At 52.0% G+C, this 19,457-nt stretch overlaps 1 protein-coding gene across 1 annotated transcript; it reads right to left on the bottom strand.

Moving 5' to 3' along the window:
* Positions 1-2,238: 2,238 nt before the first annotated feature.
* LOC123145848 (dehydrin DHN3) lies at positions 2,239-3,169 on the bottom strand. Its single transcript, XM_044565353.1, has 2 exons — positions 2,932-3,169; positions 2,239-2,810 (listed from the first exon to the last, which is right to left on the bottom strand). Exons 1-2 carry the CDS (start codon positions 3,073-3,075, stop codon positions 2,520-2,522), a joined length of 435 nt encoding a protein of 144 aa, XP_044421288.1. The 5' UTR covers positions 3,076-3,169; the 3' UTR covers positions 2,239-2,519.
* Between the last annotated feature and the right edge of the window lie 16,288 nt (positions 3,170-19,457).

Below are 19,457 nucleotides of genomic sequence, written 5' to 3'. Positions count from 1 at the left end.
TTCGTCAACTTCGTCTTCGTCCATCTACGCATGCCGGGTGCTGGCAACACCGACGCGTGCCTTCGTCTACGATGTGTCCCCGGGGTTGGCAACCCTGGCGCGACGCGTCGTCAACAACATCTTCTTCCCGGCGCACCACTACTTCGACACTTCTGCGCCTATGACTAACTCGACGCCTCCTTGCGCCTACGGCTCCACGGCGACTTCCTCGACACCGGCCACCCCGACTCGACATCGACCAAGGCATTCTTCGCACGGCTACCTCGACCACGGCACCACCACCCACGCTCTCGGCTACCTCGACAATGACACAAAGGACTACCGCCTTGCTTGAGCAATCTCGTTGGTTTTCACTCCAGCCACGACCCCGCGATGCATCAACCGTTACGACTGGGGGGGGGGGGGTGTCCATCGGCTTGCCTTCGGATTCTTCTCCAGTCTAGCCGTCTGCATCGCTACTGTTGTGACTGCGGGGGGATGTTGAGTATAAGGGTTATTAGGAAGTATAGGATAGACTAGGATTTGGTCCTGCCTTGTCTATACTCCAAGTTGGTCTTTGTACTCCTATATATATATATATATGCCCACGAGGCTCAAGCAATACAACGAACAATTCCACCAAACCTCTCTCTCCCTTCTAACATTCTCGAGGTAGAAGCGACAACACACGGGGGATACAGTCCCTGAAACACGTTCTTTCCTCTAGCAAAAGTCTGTCATGTTTGCTTCGGAAAATGAAAGCCGGAAGTGTCGGCATGAAACGAAAAAGAAAGAAAATAGGCCAACCATATTTTCATTATTAAAGGATGGTACTAACGTGTCAGTTTTGCCAGAATTTAAATTAAATTTACGTTGGATCAATCAATGCATGATTGGATACAACCATATATATGGTAACGATATGGAATATGGCTATATGCCTCAAAATTCTTGCCAAAGCCGTGGCTGAGTTTGTCGTTGTTGCATCACCATAGCCACGACGACAACGGACAACATTGAGAAATTGAACCACTGAAATACTAGTAAAGGCCTATAGAGAAACAAATCTCATTTGCGTCACCGCAATAGCAAGCGTACAACAGAGATTGGCAACCACGCTAAGCATATAAGCGGGAAGGGGGGGGGGGGTGTTATCATCATCGGAAAAGGTCGAAGTAAGAGGTTGTCGAAGTCACCGATGCACATGGAACCCCGTCGATGTAGGCACACATAACCAACCCCATGAAGAACAACAGGGATAACACACCAAGCACCACCGAGAAAGGAATGGATCCCCCTCCACCTCACGACACTGGATCGATGGCTGCAACGCAGAGGAGAGGAGATTGATCTTTTTTTTGCAGCTAGTGTTTTTCATCCGAGTAGCAATGGGTCAGGTATAGTGGATGAAATTATGGAGATGCATAATCTTAATTTTAGGGAATTACTGGATCAGTTGTTATTCTTGAATGGAAGCATCGCAATGCGACCGTATTCAACGGTGCCACACCGTCTTTGAAAAGGACATGGAGCTTCTAATCTCGAGCTTATATGCATCCGTATGAACAGTAAAATAAAAAATTGAAACAATCTTGTCGTGTTTAATAAACATTGATAACTGTTTTGCATGTATGCAATTTTTCGTGATGAAATCACTTTCATTAGGGTCTGGTAAAAAAATCAAATGATCCAAAAAGGCTAATTTTAGAGCATCGATTTTATTTTTATTGCCCTGACCTCCAGAAATATCATTCCATTATGAGTTTTTACATGTAGGTAAAACATTCATCAGCGTGTAAAAAAAATCAGAATTTTTTAATTTCTTTTATATTTTACTCCCTCCGTAAACTAATACAAGAGCGTTTAGATCACTAAACTAATATAAGAGCGTTTAGATTACTAAATTAGTGATCTAAACGCTCTTATATTAGTTTACGGAAGGAGTACTATTCATCAGTGTGCCTGTGAGCTCGAGCATAGAAGAAAACTTTCGTTGGTGGGGAATTTTTTTTTGGTCGCTATGCACTCTGTTTTGTTGATCTCCGACAGTGCCGTTCATCAACGATCCACAGCGCATGCGACATCCTCTGAGTTAGTAAAATGAAGATCTCTATGTGTATTTTTGGTGTGCCTTATTTTTCGATACTTCCAAAATTTTCAAAAATAGCCTAGAATGCTCCAAACTCTCTTAAACATTTTCCAATGCTATGTACAATATTGACAAAATTTAGAAAAATGCAATAACAAAGAAAGCTCAAGTAAAAGGGAAAAATATATTGTATTATACCATGATATACATCCCCATACACACACAGTACAACCAAAAGAAAATTTACACATCAAAGTACATAGTACAAAACGTCCCGGCTACATACAAGCAACCCAAATTCAAGTCCACCAAACTTAGAACTCAGATATTACAAGTGAGGTAGCTCACTCTATTTCGGGAAGTTCAACTGTATCTCTCCATCCTATTATTCTGCAGAGGTGGCCAGACCGGCACCTCAAACTTTCATAAGTAGCGGCCGCGGGCGGGGGCCTCAGTGCTGTCCGGGAAGCTTCTCCTTGATCTTGTCCATGATGCCTTTCTTCTCGCCGGTGCCATCGGTGCCGTGCGTCCCAGTGCCGGTCATTCCGGCGTGTCCCTGCTGGCCGTAGGTGCCGCCAGTGGCCGTGGTGCCATGCGCCCCAGTGCCGGTCATTCCGGTGTGTCCCTGCTGGCCGTAGGTGCCAGCGGTCTGCTGCTGGTCACCGTGGTCACCAGGGAGCTTCTCCTTTATCTTCTGCTTGATGCCCTTCTTCCTCCTCCCACCCATGCCATCATCCTCAGACTAGCACCAGGAAGAAGAAAAATCAGACAATTGATTTATTGTTTCATACAAAATGTACACGAGAAAAATGCAAAAATTACAACTAGTGTTAGCAAGAAGCAACAAGTATATGTACACGCACCGAGCTGGAGCTACTAGAGCTGCCGGAGCGCTGCAGGATCCCTCCGGTCTTGTGAGCCGCGCCGGCGCCGGTGCCGACGCCATGTCCGGCCACCGGGTTGCCGTACTCGTCGACGCGGTTAGTCGTCGCCTGGCCGTGCTCCATGTTGCACAGGTGTTGATCTTGATTATCTCAGAAATCTGGTGTGTTGTCTTCCTCAGTTAGTCTGCAGCTCGTGGTTGCGGAAGCAGGTCCAGCACGAGGCGCAATTTATAAGCCGTTTGCGGCGAGGGGATAGGATCGCCGGAGGCGCTACGTGTGCTTGCATGAGTGGGTTGGCCGGTGGGAGCCGGTGACTAGTGACTCGCCAATTAAGAGAGGCCGGACGTGTGCAGCTACTGGACGCGTCCGGGATGCCACGTCTCAGCTTGTTCTCAAGGTAGAAGCGACGACACACGGGGGATACACAGTCCCTGAAACACGTTCTTTCCGCTAGCAAAAGTCTGTCATGTTTGCTTCGGAAAATGAAAGCTGAAAGTGTCGGCATGGAATGAAAAAGGAAGAAAATAGGCCAAACATATTTTTAGTATTAAAGGATGGTACTAACGTGTCAGTTTTTCCAGAAATTAAATTAAATTTACATTGGATCAATCCATACAAGATCGGAGCAACTATATATAGTGTAACGACAGTAGGAGGAGGAGGCTATCGTCATCGCAAAAGTTTGAAGTCAGAGGTTGTCGAAGTCACGGATGCACATGGAACCCTGTCGATGTAGCCATGTAGGCACACATAACCAACCCGTTATCCATGAAGAACAACAAGGATAAAATCTTTCGGGCTCCTTAGCAACACCACACCAAGCACCACCGAGAAAGGAATCGACGCCCCTCCGCCTTACGACACTGGAGCGATGGCTGCAATGGAGGGGAGAGGAGATTGATTTTTTTTTTTTGCAGCTAGTGTTTTTCATCGGAGTGGCAATGGGTCAGGTATACATGGTCGAGTAATATCAAATTCATATTTACGCCTAATGGATGTTCATTTCCTGTCCATGAAAATATGCATGGATTGAAAATCATACCCCTGTTCAGTAAATATGGAAATAGGTCGGCCTGGTCTGGCCTTGGACCTGTCTTGCGTAACCCAGACGTCGATAGGGCAGTCTATTGGGTCGGTCCATTGGATGGCCCATTCGGGGGTGGCTTTTTTTTTTAGAATTTTTTCATTCATATCACGAATCAGTACAAAGAAGTTGACCCTTACAAGCACACTGAAACGCAAACACAAAGGACCATGAACACCTAGAGTACCCTAAGACAACTATAACACAAAAAGATCTCCGGAGCCCTGTGTCATCATCCCTGAATCTTGAGAGAAGACCCCTGCAGCAGAAGGATCTGCAACCAGTCGCAAGCAGGTCATCATCTTCGACCATGGTACAATTGCCGCTACGTTGCTTCCTCTTTTCTTGACACCAGCGCTGAGAGGGCATGGACATCAATCCAACACACGTGCAATAGCCGTCGCCATCTTTGGCTTTGAGTACCGCGAAAAGTGTCCCTTCCGGAGGGAAGAGAACTCGAGTCATCCGACAGGTCCAGCACGGCGACCAGGCCATCCGTCCGGACAAAGCAGGATCTCCCACCAGCATCAGCACAGAGGAAGGAGAAGAACAACATCAGCAAATAATACCAACAGGGAAAAAGAAGGATCTTTGTCTCCCTGAATCCATCGCCCATCTGAGGACCCAAACGGCCAGTGCCGATGGACCTCCAGCCACCAAAGCCCGCGACCTCGACGAGACCCGGGGATCCCCAACCCCGCTGACTCCTAGTCGAAGGCAAAAGCCTCGCCTGACCGCGAACGGAGCCCGGAGAAACTTATTCCGACGCGACACCACCGCAACGGCCTCGGTAGCGTCTTCCTCAACCCTAACCCTACCACACACCCACCTAGCAAACAGACCCGAGGTTCCCTCTCCCTCCCGCCGCCGGAGCGGCCGACAGAGAGAGAGGGAACCGGAGGCGTCACCGGCGGCGCGCAAGGTCCTCGTCGCCTCCTGATCGCCTCGTGCGATCTGATCCTAGTTGCGTTGCAGGGGCACGTTCCCTCAATAAAAAAACGTTCATTCGAGGGTGACTTTGCTCGTATAAGTTAGTCATCTTCATTCTGTAGCCTTTTGCGACATGGACAAATTAGCAGGCGTTCATCGGGTTTGGAGAAACGAGATTGTGGCACCGCTAGAATATCTCAAGGGTTTTTTTAGAAATGGAGGAAGACCCCCGGCCTCTGCATCTGAACGATGCATGCATCCATTTTATTAATTATTCACACAAGACCTTACAAAGCAAGTACAACAGTAAGACTAAAGCCACCATCTAGGCAACATCTGTCGCTACTCCTATCCAATTGATGAAGGGATGCGGATAGTCTGGGCTTAATACCAAACATACCTCGCAGCCAAACCTACCATCTAAGACCTGAGGTCCCATCCAGGACGCTTGCCGGGTATGGGGCATCCGTCGCACTCCTCAACCAGGACGCCTGCCGGGTATGAGGCCGCCGCAGCCACCTGCCACCAATCCATCTTCTGAACTATACTGCTGCATCTACCTTGTCCGGTCTAGCTGCCGTCGATGCCACCACGACGCCAGACCGCGTCACCCTCCTGCGCGAGTCCATCTCCGCGCATCGGACGCCGAGTCACCATAGCGCCATGCCGCCGAGATCCGCCGCCATCATGAGTGAGATGAAGCACCGTCCACCAAAGAATCCATCCTCTAGTCCCTCGATCACGTGTGCACCTCCAAGAATGACGCCCAAAGGGGGAACGACACTAGATCGCCGCCGTCATCCGATCATCCGATCTAGGGTTTTCCTCAGAGGTAGCAGAGAGTGGCCTTGAACTTCTCCACGGCGATGCCTTCAAGAAGGGAGCGATGCAGATAACGCCGCCACCGCCGGCCTTGGCAATAGCCGAAAGCAAGTTTTCACCCAGATCTATTCGAAGGAATCCAACTCCCGTGCACGGCCGCCGCCACCACCAGGCTAAGCACTCACCGCCGCCGGCACCTCCACGATGCCCAGAGGCCGCGAGACTCGCCGCCACCGCGCCTGGGCCGCCAGCCACCGCTGCCAACACCAACCCCACCATCCACCGGATCTGGGCAGGGACCTCAGATCCATCCCCCACAACCCATCACCACGGAGGGTGAGGGAGTCCTGGATTAAGGGGTCCTCGGGCGTCCGGACTATGTAACGTGGGCCGGACTGATGGGCCGTGAAGGTACGAGACAAAAGACTTTCTCCCGTGTCCGGATGGGACTCTCCTTGGCGTGGACGACAAGCTTGGCGTTCGGATATGAAGATTCCTTTCTCTGTAACCGACTTTGTACAACCCTAGTCCCCTCCGGTGTCTATATAAACTGGAGGGTTTAGTCCGTAGAGGCAATCATAATCATATAGGCTAGACTTCTAGGGTTTTAGCCATTACGATCTCGTGGTAGATCAACTCTTGTAATACTCATATTCATCAAGATCAATCAAGCAGGAAGTAGGGTACTACCTCCATAGAGAGGGCCCGAACCTGGGGAAACATCGTGTCCCCCGTCTCGTGTTACCATTGACCTTAGACGCACAGTTGGGGACCCCCTACCTGAGATCCACCAGTCTTGACACCGACATTGGTGCTTTCATTGAGAGTTCCGCTGCGTCGTCACCAAAAGGTTCGATGGCTCCATCAATCATCTAAAACAACGCTGCCTTGGGGGAGGCTTTCCTCCCCGGCCTGATCTTTGTGTTTGGCGGCTTCGCACTGCGGGCCAACTCGCTTGGCCATCTAGAGCAGATCGACAGCTACGCCCCAGGACACCAGATTGGTTTTGGAAATCTGGACTACGTCGCTGATATCCGAGGAGACTTGATCTTCCAAGGATTCGCGCCCTCAACCTCTGCTCTGGCCTTAGATCCGGAGCGTATCGCCAGGTCCAAAGACGGGCTCCCTGAGCTCGCCGGACTATCAGCGGCCATTAGGCCCATTGTGGGAGGGCCGGGGGAAGTAGTATCGCTGGCAGCCATCACGGAGCCGGACCCTTCTCCGGACACTGGCTCCGAATCCTCGGAACCAGCATCATGTGAGTTCGGCCAAGGAGTTTCCCTCTCGTCGTACTCCACGTGCTCTCTTCTCTCGGGCCAAACCTCGCCTTTAAGCGAGGCTCTCGACTTAATACGATCCCTTGTCATTACAAAGAAGCAACGTTCGAACTATGCCCAACCCGGACTAGGGGCTGAGAGCAAGGAATTTTACGTCCCACCCACCACCCACTTTATAGCCACTGTCGAGGACTTAACCAACATGCTCAATTACGGCTCCGAAGACATCGACGGTATGGACGATGATGCCGGAGAAGAACAGGCCCAAAACCCGCCGTTTACCGGACGCTGGACGGCCACCTCTTCGTATGATGCGTACATGGTGGATACACCCAAAGAGAATAGCGGCGATGACAAGGAAGATCCAGTCGAGGACAAGCCACCTAAGATACAGCCAAAGTGCTAACGTCAGCAGCGCTGCTCTAAGCCACGCCGCGGAAAAGACAACAATACCGGCACAGGAGAAAACAATACTCTAGACGATGCCGAAGACAATGAAGACCCCGTTAAGCCAACCTCCGAACAAGACGAGCGGGAAGATGGGCGAGTCAGCCCTGATGAACAGGCTGTAAACAAAGACTCGGAGGACAGTAACTACCTTCCGCTCTCCGAGGATGAGGTGATCCTCGGCAACGAGGATTTTATCATGCCTGAGGAACCTCTCGAGCAGGAGCGCTTCAAGCGCCAGCTAATAGCCACTGCAAGGAGCCTGAAAAAGAAGCAGCAACAGCTTCAAGCTGATCAAGATCTGCTCAACGATAGATGGACTAATGTCCTGGCAGCCGAGGAATACGTCCTCGAGCGCCCAACCAAAAGTTACCCAAAGCGCAAATTGCTACCTCAATTCGACGACGAGGCACTTGGGCCCGTACCATCAGCGTGTAATGCAGCTGATCGACCACCACGTGGTCGGGACAAAGTGGCAACTCAAGCTGAACACCAGCCCGTACTACCTCACCGTAAAGGCAGAGATAAAGCAGCTTGGGGATACACATATGACCTGCGGCAGGACCTGGAGAACAGAGCAGGTCAGACCATATCGATCTACGGATCGCGGGGGCGTGCCCCGATGCGCGACGACGGCCACCTGGCCGGACGTGACAAACATAACCACGCCCGGGCTGAAAACCGCAGACGAACTCCATCCGAGCTACGCCGCGACTTGGCCCGATATAGAGGCGCCGCACACCCCCTTTGCTTCACTGATGAAGTCATGGAACACGAATTCCCAGAAGGGTTTAAACCCGTGAACATCAAATCATATGATGGGACAACAGACCCCGCGGTATGGATCGAGGATTTTCTTCTCCATATTCACATGGCCCGCGGTGATGATCTTCATGCCATCAAATACCTCCCGCTAAAACTCAAGGGACCAGCTCGACACTGGTTGAACAGTCTGCCCGAAAACTCAATTGGCAGCTTGGAGGAATTGGAGGATGCCTTCCTCGGCAACTTCCAAGGTACATATGTCCAACCTCCAGATGCCGACAACTTAAGTCACATAGTTCAACAGCCTGGAGAGTCAGCCAGGAAATTCTGGACTAGGTTCTTAACTAAAAAGAACCAGATCGTCGACTGTCGGGAAGCCGAAGCCCTAGCGGCCTTTAAACATAGCATCCGCGACGAATGGCTCGCCCGACACCTCGGCCAAGAAAAGCCGAAGTCCATGGTAGCCCTCACGGCGCTTATGACCCGCTTTTGCGCGGGCGAAGATAGCTGGCTAGCCCGTAGCAATAACAGTACAAGCGAACCTGGCACTTCTGAAGCCAGAAATAGCAACGGCAAGCCGACGCAACAGACACAAGCGTCGAAGCAATGGTCACAATACCGATGACACGGCAGTCAACGCCGGATTCAGTGGCTCCAAGTCCGGCCAGTGGAAGAAGCCATATAAAAGCAATCTGGGCTCATCCAGCTTGGACTGCATACTCGACCGTCCATGTCAGATCCGGCTATAAGTTCCGAACTGCGTACGCCCGCGGACGCTGAACTTGATCGTTTATCGATCTTCGAATTCAGCGTCGCAGACATCTTTCAGCACTCACCTTTGGGAAATGTGCTAAACTCTTTCAAGAACCTGTCCTTGGCGGGGAACTCACAGCCGAACTATGTCCGGTTCGAACTAGGGGCTGAGGATGGAGAATTCAGCTTCCCACCTGCCACCCACTTCATAGCCACTGTCGATGACTTAATCGATGAGCTTGATTATGGCTCCGAAGACATCGACGGTATGGACGACGATGCCGACAAGGAGCAAGGCCAGGACCCGCCATTCACTGGACGATGGACGGCCACCTCCTCATATGACGTCTACATGGTAGACACGTCGAAAAATAGCGGCGATGACAAGGAAAATCCGGCCAAGGAGGACCCTCCTAAAACACAACCAAAGCGCCGTCGTCAGCGGCGCCACTCTAAGTCCCGCCGCAGCAGGGATAGCAACACCGGCACAGGAGACGAGAACACTCCGGATGGTGCCGAGGACACAGAAGAACCCGATGAACAAACCGCCGAACGAGACAATCGGGAATCATGGCATGCCAGCCCAGACGAACATGACATAGAAGAAGACTCGAAGGACGATAGTTACCGTCCGCCCTCCAAGGAGGAGACGAGCCTCGGCAACGAAGACTTCATCGTGCCTGAGGATCCCCTGGAGCAGGAGCACTTTAAGCTTCAGCTCATAGCCACCGCAAGGAGCCTGAAAAAGAAACAGCAGCAGCTTCAAGCTGAACAAGATCTGCTCATCGATAGATGGACTGATGTCCTGACAGCCGAAGAATATGGCCTCAAGCGCCCAGCCAAGAGCTACCCGAAACGCAGACTGCTACCTCAGTTCGATGAGGAGGCGCCTGAGCCCATATCTCCCTCGCGCAATGCGGAACGACCACCACGTGGTCGAGACTGTGCGGCGGACCGACCACCCCACGGTCGGGATAAAGCGGCAACTCAGGCCGAGCAGCAGCCTGCCCCACCGCCCCGTAAAAACAGAAGCGGAACAATTCGGGGTCACACGTACGACCTCCGGCAGACCCTGGACAGTAGAGCAGGACATACATGATCGATCTACAGATCGTGAGGACGTGCCTCGAGACACGACGACAGCTACCTATTTGGACGTGATAAACCTAACCACGCCCGGGCCGAATGCCGCAGGCGGACTCCATCAGAGCTACGTCGCGATGTGGTCCGATATAGAGGTGCCGCACACCCCCTCTGCTTCACAGATGAAGTACTGGATCATGAATTTCCCGAGGGTTTCAAGCCCATCAATATTGAATCATACGACGGAACAACCGATCCCGTAGTATGGATCGAGGATTTCATCCTCCACATCCATATGGCCCGAGAAGACGATCTCCACGCCATCAAATACCTTCCTCTAAAGCTCAAAGGGCCAGCCAGACACGGGTAAAACAGCCTGCCTGAAAATTCCATCGGCAGCTGGGAGGACTTGGAAGAAGCTTTTCTTGACAACTTCCAAGGCACTTATGTCCGGCCACCAGACGCCGATGACCTAAGTCATATAGTTCAACAACCTGGAGAGTCAGCCAGAAAATTCTGGACTAGGTTCCTAACCAAAAAGAACCAGATCGTTGACTGTCCGGATGCAGAAGCCCTAGCGGCCTTCAAACACAGCATCCGTGACGAATGGCTCGCCCGCCACCTCGGCCAGGAAAAGCCGAAATCCATGGCAGCCCTTACGACACTCATGACCCGCTTTTGTGTGGGTGAAGATAGTTGACTGGCTCGTAGTAAAAACACGGCCAACAAGGCAGGCCCCTCCGAGGCCAAAAGCAGCACCGGCAAACTCCGGTGCAATAGACACAAATGCCGAAGCAATGGTGATAACACCGATGACACTACGGTTCATGCCGGATTCAGTGGTTCCATGTCCGGCCAGCGGAAGAAGACTTACAAAAGGAACAGCGAGGGACCATCCAGCTTGGACCGCATACTCGACCGTCCGTGCCAGATACATGGCACCCCAGACAAACAAGCCAACCATACCAACAGAGATTGTTGGGTTTTTAAGCAGGCCGGCAAGTTAAATGCCGAGAACAAGGAAAAGGGATCACAAAGTGAGGACGATGACGAAGAGCCCCGGCAACCGAACACTGGGGGGCGGAAGAAGTTTCCCCCTCAAGTCAAAACAGTGAACATGATATATGTTACACACATTCCCAAAAGGGAGCACAAGCGCGCACTCAGGGACATCTACGCGGTAGAGCCAGTCGCCCCCAAATTCAATCCATGGTCGTCATTCCCGATCACCTTCGATCGACCAGATCATCCAACTAGTATCCGTCACGGCGGTTCGGCGGCATTGGTCCTCGACCCAACCATCGACGGATTTCATCTGACACGAGTCCTAATGGACGGTGGTAGCAGCCTCAACCTGCTCTATCAGGATACAGTGCGCAAAATGGGTATTAATCCCTCATGGATCAAACCAACAAAGACTACCTTTAAAGGAGTCATACCATGCGTAGAGGCCCGTTGTACGGGCTCAATCACACTAGAGGTTGTCTTCGGTTCTCCGGACAACTTCCGAAGCGAAGAGCTAATCTTAGATATCGTCCCCTTCCGCAGCTGCTACCACGCACTGCTCGGACGAACCGCGTTCGCTAGATTCAACGCGGTGCCACACTATGCTTATCTCAAGCTTAAAATGCCCAGTCCATGCGGTGTCATAACAGTCAATGGAAATACGGAACGCTCCCTCCATACAGAGGAGCACACCGCCGCCCTAGCAGCAGAGCGGCCTTTTCAAGCAGAACCGTAATCCGGCTGCCGAGCCCCTGGACACCGTTAAGAAGGTCTGGGCTATGCTGCAATAGGACAACTCGGCTCGTCAAGAGCTTGACTAGCAATTCGGCCTCCATCCCAACCCTGATCAAGTAGTGGCACTCGTACCACGCGCACATAATTACGCACTCAAAATCCCATGGGCATCGACGGAGGCACAGCTTGTGGTCCACAGTACGGCTTGACCGACCCCGGACTCACACGTACTTTCCCCATTTTTCTTTTTATTTGTTTCAGGTTCCTTTTCCCGCAGGCCTGATCACCAGTCCTTTCGAAGGATCGACATACAAGGACGGCAAGCAGCATAGGTGTGTAGGGTAACCTCTATACGTTCTTCTTGACGGTATTTCTACTTATTTCTCAGGACCCACACGCTGCGCCCTCTTGATTCCGGCATGTTAAATAGCCCGGATGCTTATCGCACTATTTATACAAGACACGCCTTGACGGAGCCATATAATGAAAATGGTTTGCGGCTCAGCTTCCGTGGTTTTCGCTTCTTACTTCATTTTATTTCGATTTGCTTATCAACCGCATCTGTACAATTTGGTACGTCTCATATTCGCCAAGGGCTCCCTATCACCCCATAATACGGCAGCAAAGTCCGAACACTTCTTATAGAAAAGTTCGGCACCCCGAATTTAGCATTATATGCATTGGCTTCGAATCATGTCTTTGGTCAATAGTTGGTTTGCCCGGCTCCTGTGCTTGCTACCATATGTTCCGCTGAATCGGCTAGGGTAGTAAAGGGAGAAGTACTGCGATTGTGCCCTGGCCTTGACCAGATGAGCACCTCAGTAGAGAAAGCCGAAAGCTGACTGTCATGATACGGCGAGAGCCGGTCAACTGTTCGAGGGTTACAAATCGTAGGAGATTTTTTCCGCATTATGCGAAAGATCGGCACTTCCCGATCAGATGCTGACAGCACCCTGGCCTAAACTAGGGGCTGCACCCATGCTTTATTATAAAACTCCTATGGCTAAGTGAGGGCATTTAAGCCGTATAGTCTGATTGCCTTGTTCGTTGCGCTAAACAACTCCTTCAGGGACCATATAATTGGATCAAGATTGTTTAGATTCCATCCCGAACACCTCCGTACTACCTACGTGAGGGCAGAAGCCGACGACTGGCCAACCCTCAGATTACATACAGCATGGCCGCACATGAGGAAACAATTAAAGCATAACAAAATTACATTATAAAACAGGCTTTGTTTTCATAATACAAGTCAAAGGCAACATGAATACATTTATTCAAATACAATGTCCTGCGAACATTGTGCTGCCGCAAGGCGAGACCCCTCTAGGACATCCGCAAAATACCGTTCAGGTGTGCGGTGCTCCTTGCCCTTCGGTGGCCCTCTGGTCATCTTGATGGCGTCCATCTTCGCCCACCACATCTTGCAACGGGCGAAGGCCATGCACGCACCTTCAATACAGGCCGAGCACTTGACGACGTCCAGCCGAGGATAGGCGTTCACCATCCGCCTCATGAGTCCGAAGTAGCTGCCTGGCATAGCTTCGGATGGCCATAGCCGGATTATCACATCCTTAAAGGCTAGTTCGGCCACCCTATGCAGCTCCACCAGCTGTTTCAGCTGATCGGTGAAGGACACAGGATGCTCTGGCATCGCATACTGCGACCAGAATAGCTTCTCTGTAGAACCCCTTCCTTCGGCCCGATAGAACTCCGCGGCGTCTGATACACTGCGTGGTAAATCCGCAAAAGCCCCTGGGGAACTCCGAACCCGGGTTAGTAAAAGGTACTGCTTCTTCGCATACTTGCTTTGCATCTTAAATGCCTTACCCGCCGTGATCTTCTTGGCCTCCTGGATCTCCTGGAGGGCGGCCTGGGCCTCATTCCGTGCAGTCTCCGCGCTCTGACGAGCCTTGGCGAGTTCGGCCCCTTGAACCGACGCATCATGCTCCAAGGCCTCGCATTTTTTCACCGCATCCTGGAGCTCCTGCTGGACTTCTTTGACCCGGGCCTTGAGCTTCTTACGGGCGACTTGCTGCTGGACAACCTTCTCCTCGGCCTCGCACAGGGCCTTCCTCAGGGCCTCGACCTCGGTCGCGGCTCCTGCATATATTACGACACCGCGGTCAATATACAACGCCTACTCCTTCCGAACACACAGCAAGTCGTCACTCACCTTGCTTCTCCCGGAGCCGCACCCTAACCTCGCCGAGCTCGTTTTCGTTCCGCTCCAGCCTCTGCTTCAGTTCAGAGACTTCGGCAGTATGCGAGGTTGCGGCCAACAGTGACGCCTACTTATTCATACATATTAAGTCAGTCTCCTATGACAAAAGATTGATCCTCTATCAGGTTCTTCTCGCCGAACACCGGACAGTGTCTCAGGGGCTACTGTCTACACGGGGTTTTTCTCTTTCTTACCTTGAAACCTATCAGCAGGTTGCTGCAGGCTTCATTCAGTCCACTCTTGGCGGACTGAACCTTCTCGATCACCGCATCCATAAGGACACGGTGCTCGTCCACGACGGAGGCGCCTTGTAGCGCCTCCATCAGGTTATCCGGCGCCCCTGGATGGACAGGGGCCACCGGTGGAAGCGGCGCACCCCCCTCCTTCAAAGCGGGCTGCTCGCCCGACTCCGGAGCCATATGGATCTCCGAAATCGTATTCGGCTGAGGGCCGAACTGGATGTGGCCCTCTCCGCCAGTCTCCATGGGGATCTGCTCCCCCATGTGTCCGGTAGTGGAGGTCTCGGCTTGTGGCGCCTCCCAGACAGCGTCTTGGGCTCCTCCCCGGTTCGGAGCGGTCCTCCGGGACAACACTTCGGTGTCGTCCCTGGCCCCGGGGGAATAATCAGGCGGCGGCGACATGCTCGCCATCTCCGACGGAGCCAACGAACCTCCAGATGAGGATCGCTGGATAAGGTCGCGGGCCGGACTGTAATAGTACAGTTAACTATGTCAAGATAATGAAGAGAAAGGGCCGGATGTGCGCATGAGCGGGCCATGTCACTTACGATGCGGCCTGGGGCTTAGTACGGGGGTGTCGTTCCGGACTGCTGTCAACGTCCCACGCGGTGTTGACAGCTGGGACGCCCTTCCCCTTCTTGGGCGTTTCCGCCTCCAAATGCGCCGAAGCCGCCCTCTTCTTCTTCCTCTCCTCAGGGGGAGGGTTGTTTTCCTCCTCCTCCTCCTCCTCTTCCTCATCATTGTCCTCAGGGACAGAGGAATGAGCTTCGTCTTCTTCGGACGTCACGTCCGGAGTGCCTTTGCGACGGGGGCCACTCTTGGCCCCCTTGGCCTTCTTCTTGGCCTTCTTCTCCGGCGCCTTATATGGCGCTGGCACCAGCATCTTTGCTAGATGCGGGATGACCGGTTCTTCAGGCAGCGGAGCCGGACACTGGATCCGCTTCGCCCTCTCCATCCAGTCCTGAAAACACAATGATTAACTCAGACATCATCTTCGAAACAATTAAGTTGGGGATACGTCAGAGATAGGATACCTCGCTGGCGGGGTGTTTACAATCGTGACCACGGTCTGAATCCGTGGCCGGTGGCTTCTCGTTGCCCTTAAAAAGCAACTTCCAGGCACCTTCGTGAGTAGTCTCGAAGAGTCTTAGCAAGGTCTGGTGCTTCTTCGAATTGAACTCCCACAGAGGGCGGCTTCGGCGCTGGCACGGAAGAATCCGGCGAACTAGCATCACCTGGATTACATCGACGAGCTTGACATTCTTGGTCACCATGCTTTGAACGCGCGTCTGCAGTGCTATCAGCTCGTCAGGTGAACACCAGTCCGGACTCTTCTCGACCCAGGGGGTGAGTCGCATGGGAGCACCGGAGCGGAATTCGGCAGCTGCGGCCCAGGTGGTGCCGCGAGCTTCTATGATGTAGAACCACTGCTTCTGCCACTCCTTTACTGTGTCCACAAAAGTGCCTTTGGGCCCGGAGACGTTGGACAGCTTACTCACCATGGCTCCTCCGCACTCCGCGTGCTGGCCATCCACCATCTTCGGCTTCACGTTGAAGACTTTGAGCCACAGCCCGAAGTGGGGTTGGATGCGTAGGAAGGCCTCACACACGACGATAAACGCCGAGATGTTGAGGAAGGAATTCGGGGACAAATCATGGCAATCTATCCCGTAATAATACATCAAGCCGCGGACGAAATGGTGGAGTGGAAACCCTAGCCCGCGGAAGAAATGGGGGATGAATACTACCCTCTCGGTGGGCTTCGGCATGGGGACGACTTGTCCCTCGGCCGGCAGACGGTGGGCGATCTCCTTCGCCAAATATCCGGCCGCCCGAAGCTCAGTAATGTCCTCCTCCTTGACGGAGGAGACCATCCACTTGCCCTGACCTCCGGATCCGGACATGGTTGCTTGAGTGGCAAGGAGATGAGAACTTGGGCGCTGGAGCTCAAGATTGGAAAGGCAGAGACCGAGAGAGGGCGCGAGAGAGGAAAAGGGAATCATTATCCCGTTATAAAGGCAGCGAGTGTTAAATGCCTCCTCACTCGCCTTAAGATTCGCCTATTCCCAAGGGCTGTATAAACGGCACGGTTGGGTTACCCATGCCCGCATTGATGAGAATCCCGTGATAAGGGGACACGCTCTCTGCTTTGACAAGACGTGCCAATGGCAACCGCGTCTCGGGACGTGGGGCGTCGAACACAAAAGCGGTTTGGAATTATGACCGGTCGGACGTAATGTCGTGCTGCAAAAAAGTTGTCAGCGGATGGAACTCGTGTAAAAATATATTCTCTCTGCGGTTGTGTATGGTGTGTGTGATAGGTCCGGATACTAGTCATCGCATCCGAAGACTATCTTGGAGTTCGGAAAAAGGGGAACCTGCCTTGCAATGCCGAAGACAATCTGCGCGCCGGACTCCTCGTCATTGAAGCCAGGTTCAGGGGCTACAGAGGGAGTCCTGGACTAAGGGGTCCTCGGGCGTCCGTCCTGTTATCCATGGGCCGGACTGATGGCTATGAAGACATGAAGGCCGAAGACTGTACCCGTGTTTGGATTGGACTCTCCTTGGCATGGAAGGCAAGCTTGGCGATCGACTATGAAGATTCCTTATGTAACCGACTCTTTGTAAACCCTAGATCGCTCCGGTGTCTATATAAACCGAAGGGCGTAGTCCGGATAGGGGACATACACATTACCATAGTCATACAGGCTAGGCTTCTAGAGTTTTAGCCATTACAATCTCGTGGTAGATCAAATCTTGTAATACTCATATTCATCAAGATCAATCAAGCAGGAAGTAGGGTATTACCTCCATAGAGAGGGCCCGAACCTGGGTAAACATCGTGTCCCCCGTCTCCTGTTACCATCGATCCTAGATGCACAGTTCGGGACCCCCTACCCGAGATCTGCCGGTTTTGACACCGACAGTCTTTTTGACGACCACCCTACATGTTTTCAGGACCCGCACGCAGCTCTCCCTTGGCCGTGGCATGTTAAATAGCCCTGTTGCTTATCGCGCTACTTGTAAAAATACACTTTGACATATTAATCAAACAATAATGGAAACAGTTTGTGGCCCAACTTCTGCGGCACTAGCTTACTACTTCATTTTTTCTTGATAATCTTATCAATTGCACCCGTACACTTTGGTACGCCTTAATTCGCCAGGGGCTTCATTGAGCCCCATACTACGGCAACAAAGTCCGAACACTTTTTTACAGTATAGTTCGGCACCCCAAATTTTAGCATTATATGCATCGGCTCCGAATCATGTCTGTGGTCAATAGTTGGGTTGCCCGGCTCCTGTGCTTACTACCTTATATTCCTCTATATCGGCTAGGGTAGTAAAGGGAGAACTACTGCGATTGTGTCCTGGTTTATCTGGATGAGCACCTTAGTAGAGAAAGCCGAAAACTGACTGTCATGATGCGGCGTGTGCCGTTCAGCTGTTCGGAAGTTACAAATCTTTTGCGATTTTTTCCGCATTACGCGACGAATCGGTCTTTACCCGATCAGGTGTTTACAGCACCCTAGTTCGGATTTATGAATACCAGGGGCTGCGCCTAAAATTCTATTGTCAAACTCCTATGGCTAAGTGAGGGTGATAAAGCCACATAGTCCGATTGCCTGGTTCGTTGCGCTAAACACCTCCTTCAAGGACCAAGCCTTTGGATCAAGAGTGTTTAGATTTCATCCCGAACACCCCCGTACTACCTACATGGGGGTTGAAGCCGACGACTGGCCAACTCTCAGATTTAATAAAAACGGCCGCACAGGAGGTAAAATTTCAAATAATAAACAAGCATTATATTACATAACGGCTTTGTTTCATAATACAGGACAGGATAACATGAATGAATTCAATTCAAAAATAATGTCCTTAGCACATTGCTCCGCTACAATGCGGGATCCCTCCAGGACATCATCAAAATACCGCTCGGGCGTGCAGTGCTCCTTGCCAGCGGGTGGTCCCTCGGTCGTGAGCTTGACGGCGTTCATCTTTGCCCACTGCACCTTGACACGCGCGAAGGCCATCCACACACCTTCGATGCAGACCGACCGCTTGATGACGTCAAGCCGGGGGTAGGCATTGACCAGCCGCTTCACAAGCCCGAAGTAGCTGCTGGGTATTGCTTCGGCAGGCCACAGCCGGATTATCAAATCCCTCATGGCCAGTTAGGCCACCCTATGCAGTTCGACCAGCTGTTTTAGCTGATCGCTAAAAGGCACCGTATGTTCCAGCGCAAGATATTGCGACCAGAACAGCTTCTCCATTGAGCTCCCCTCTTCGGCTCGGAAGAATTCCGCAGCGTCAGACACACTGCGTGGCAGATCCGCAAACGCCCTGGAGAACTCCAAATCTGGGTTAGTAAGAGATACCTCTTCTTCGCATATTTGCTTTGCATAATGAAGGCCTTACCTGCCGCGATTTTCTTGGCCTCTTGGGTTTCCTGGAGGACGCCCTGGGCTTCAACCCGGGCCCCTTGGGCGCTTTGGCGGGCCTTATCAAGCTCGGACTCTTGATCTGCAATCTTGCGATCCAAGGACTCGCATTTCTTCACGGCATCCTGGAGTTCTTGCTGGACCTCCCCGACCACGGCCTCGTCCTTTTCGCGGACGGATTGTTCCTCCGCCGCTCTCTTCTGGGCTTCTGCCAGCGCGGCCTTGAGGGTCTCCACCTCGGTCACAACTACTACGACATATCATGATACTGTGATCAACATGAAACAATTCATATCTTTCTAGATTTGAATAGGCCGTTGCATACCTTGCTTATCCTCTAGCTGATTTTTTACACGGCCGAGCTCTTCCTCGGTCCGCTCCAGACTCTGCTTCTGTCCGGAGACTTCGGCAGCGTGGGAGGTCACAGCCAGCAACGACGCCTACTTATTCACATAGACATGTATGGTTAGTCTCTTGCGAAAATTATTTGATCCTCTGTCCGGCTTTTCTTTCCAAACACCGGACAGAGTCTCAGGGGCTACTGTCCATACTGTGACATTCTTTTTACATAATTGCGTTTCTTACCTCAAAGCCTGTTAGAAGGCTTGCGCAGGCTTCAGTCAGTCCGCTCTTCGCGGACTGAATCTTCTCAATCACCGTACCCATGAGGGCACGGTGTTCCTCAACAATGGAAGCACT

This window comes from Triticum aestivum, chromosome 6D (assembly GCF_018294505.1).
Source record: "Triticum aestivum cultivar Chinese Spring chromosome 6D, IWGSC CS RefSeq v2.1, whole genome shotgun sequence".
NCBI classification, from domain to species: domain Eukaryota; kingdom Viridiplantae; phylum Streptophyta; class Magnoliopsida; order Poales; family Poaceae; genus Triticum; species Triticum aestivum.
The sequence above is the reverse complement of the archived record's forward strand: the minus strand, read 5'-3'. Positions and strand labels throughout refer to the sequence as shown.

Coding starts and splice junctions, on each gene's coding strand:
- LOC123145848 (XM_044565353.1), bottom strand. CDS start 3,075: ATGGAGCACGGCCAGGCGACGACTAACCGCGTCGACGAGTACGGCAAC. Junction 2,811..2,931: donor GCTCTAGTAGCTCCAGCTCG/GTGCGTGTACAT, acceptor TCCTGGTGCTAG/TCTGAGGATGATGGCATGGG.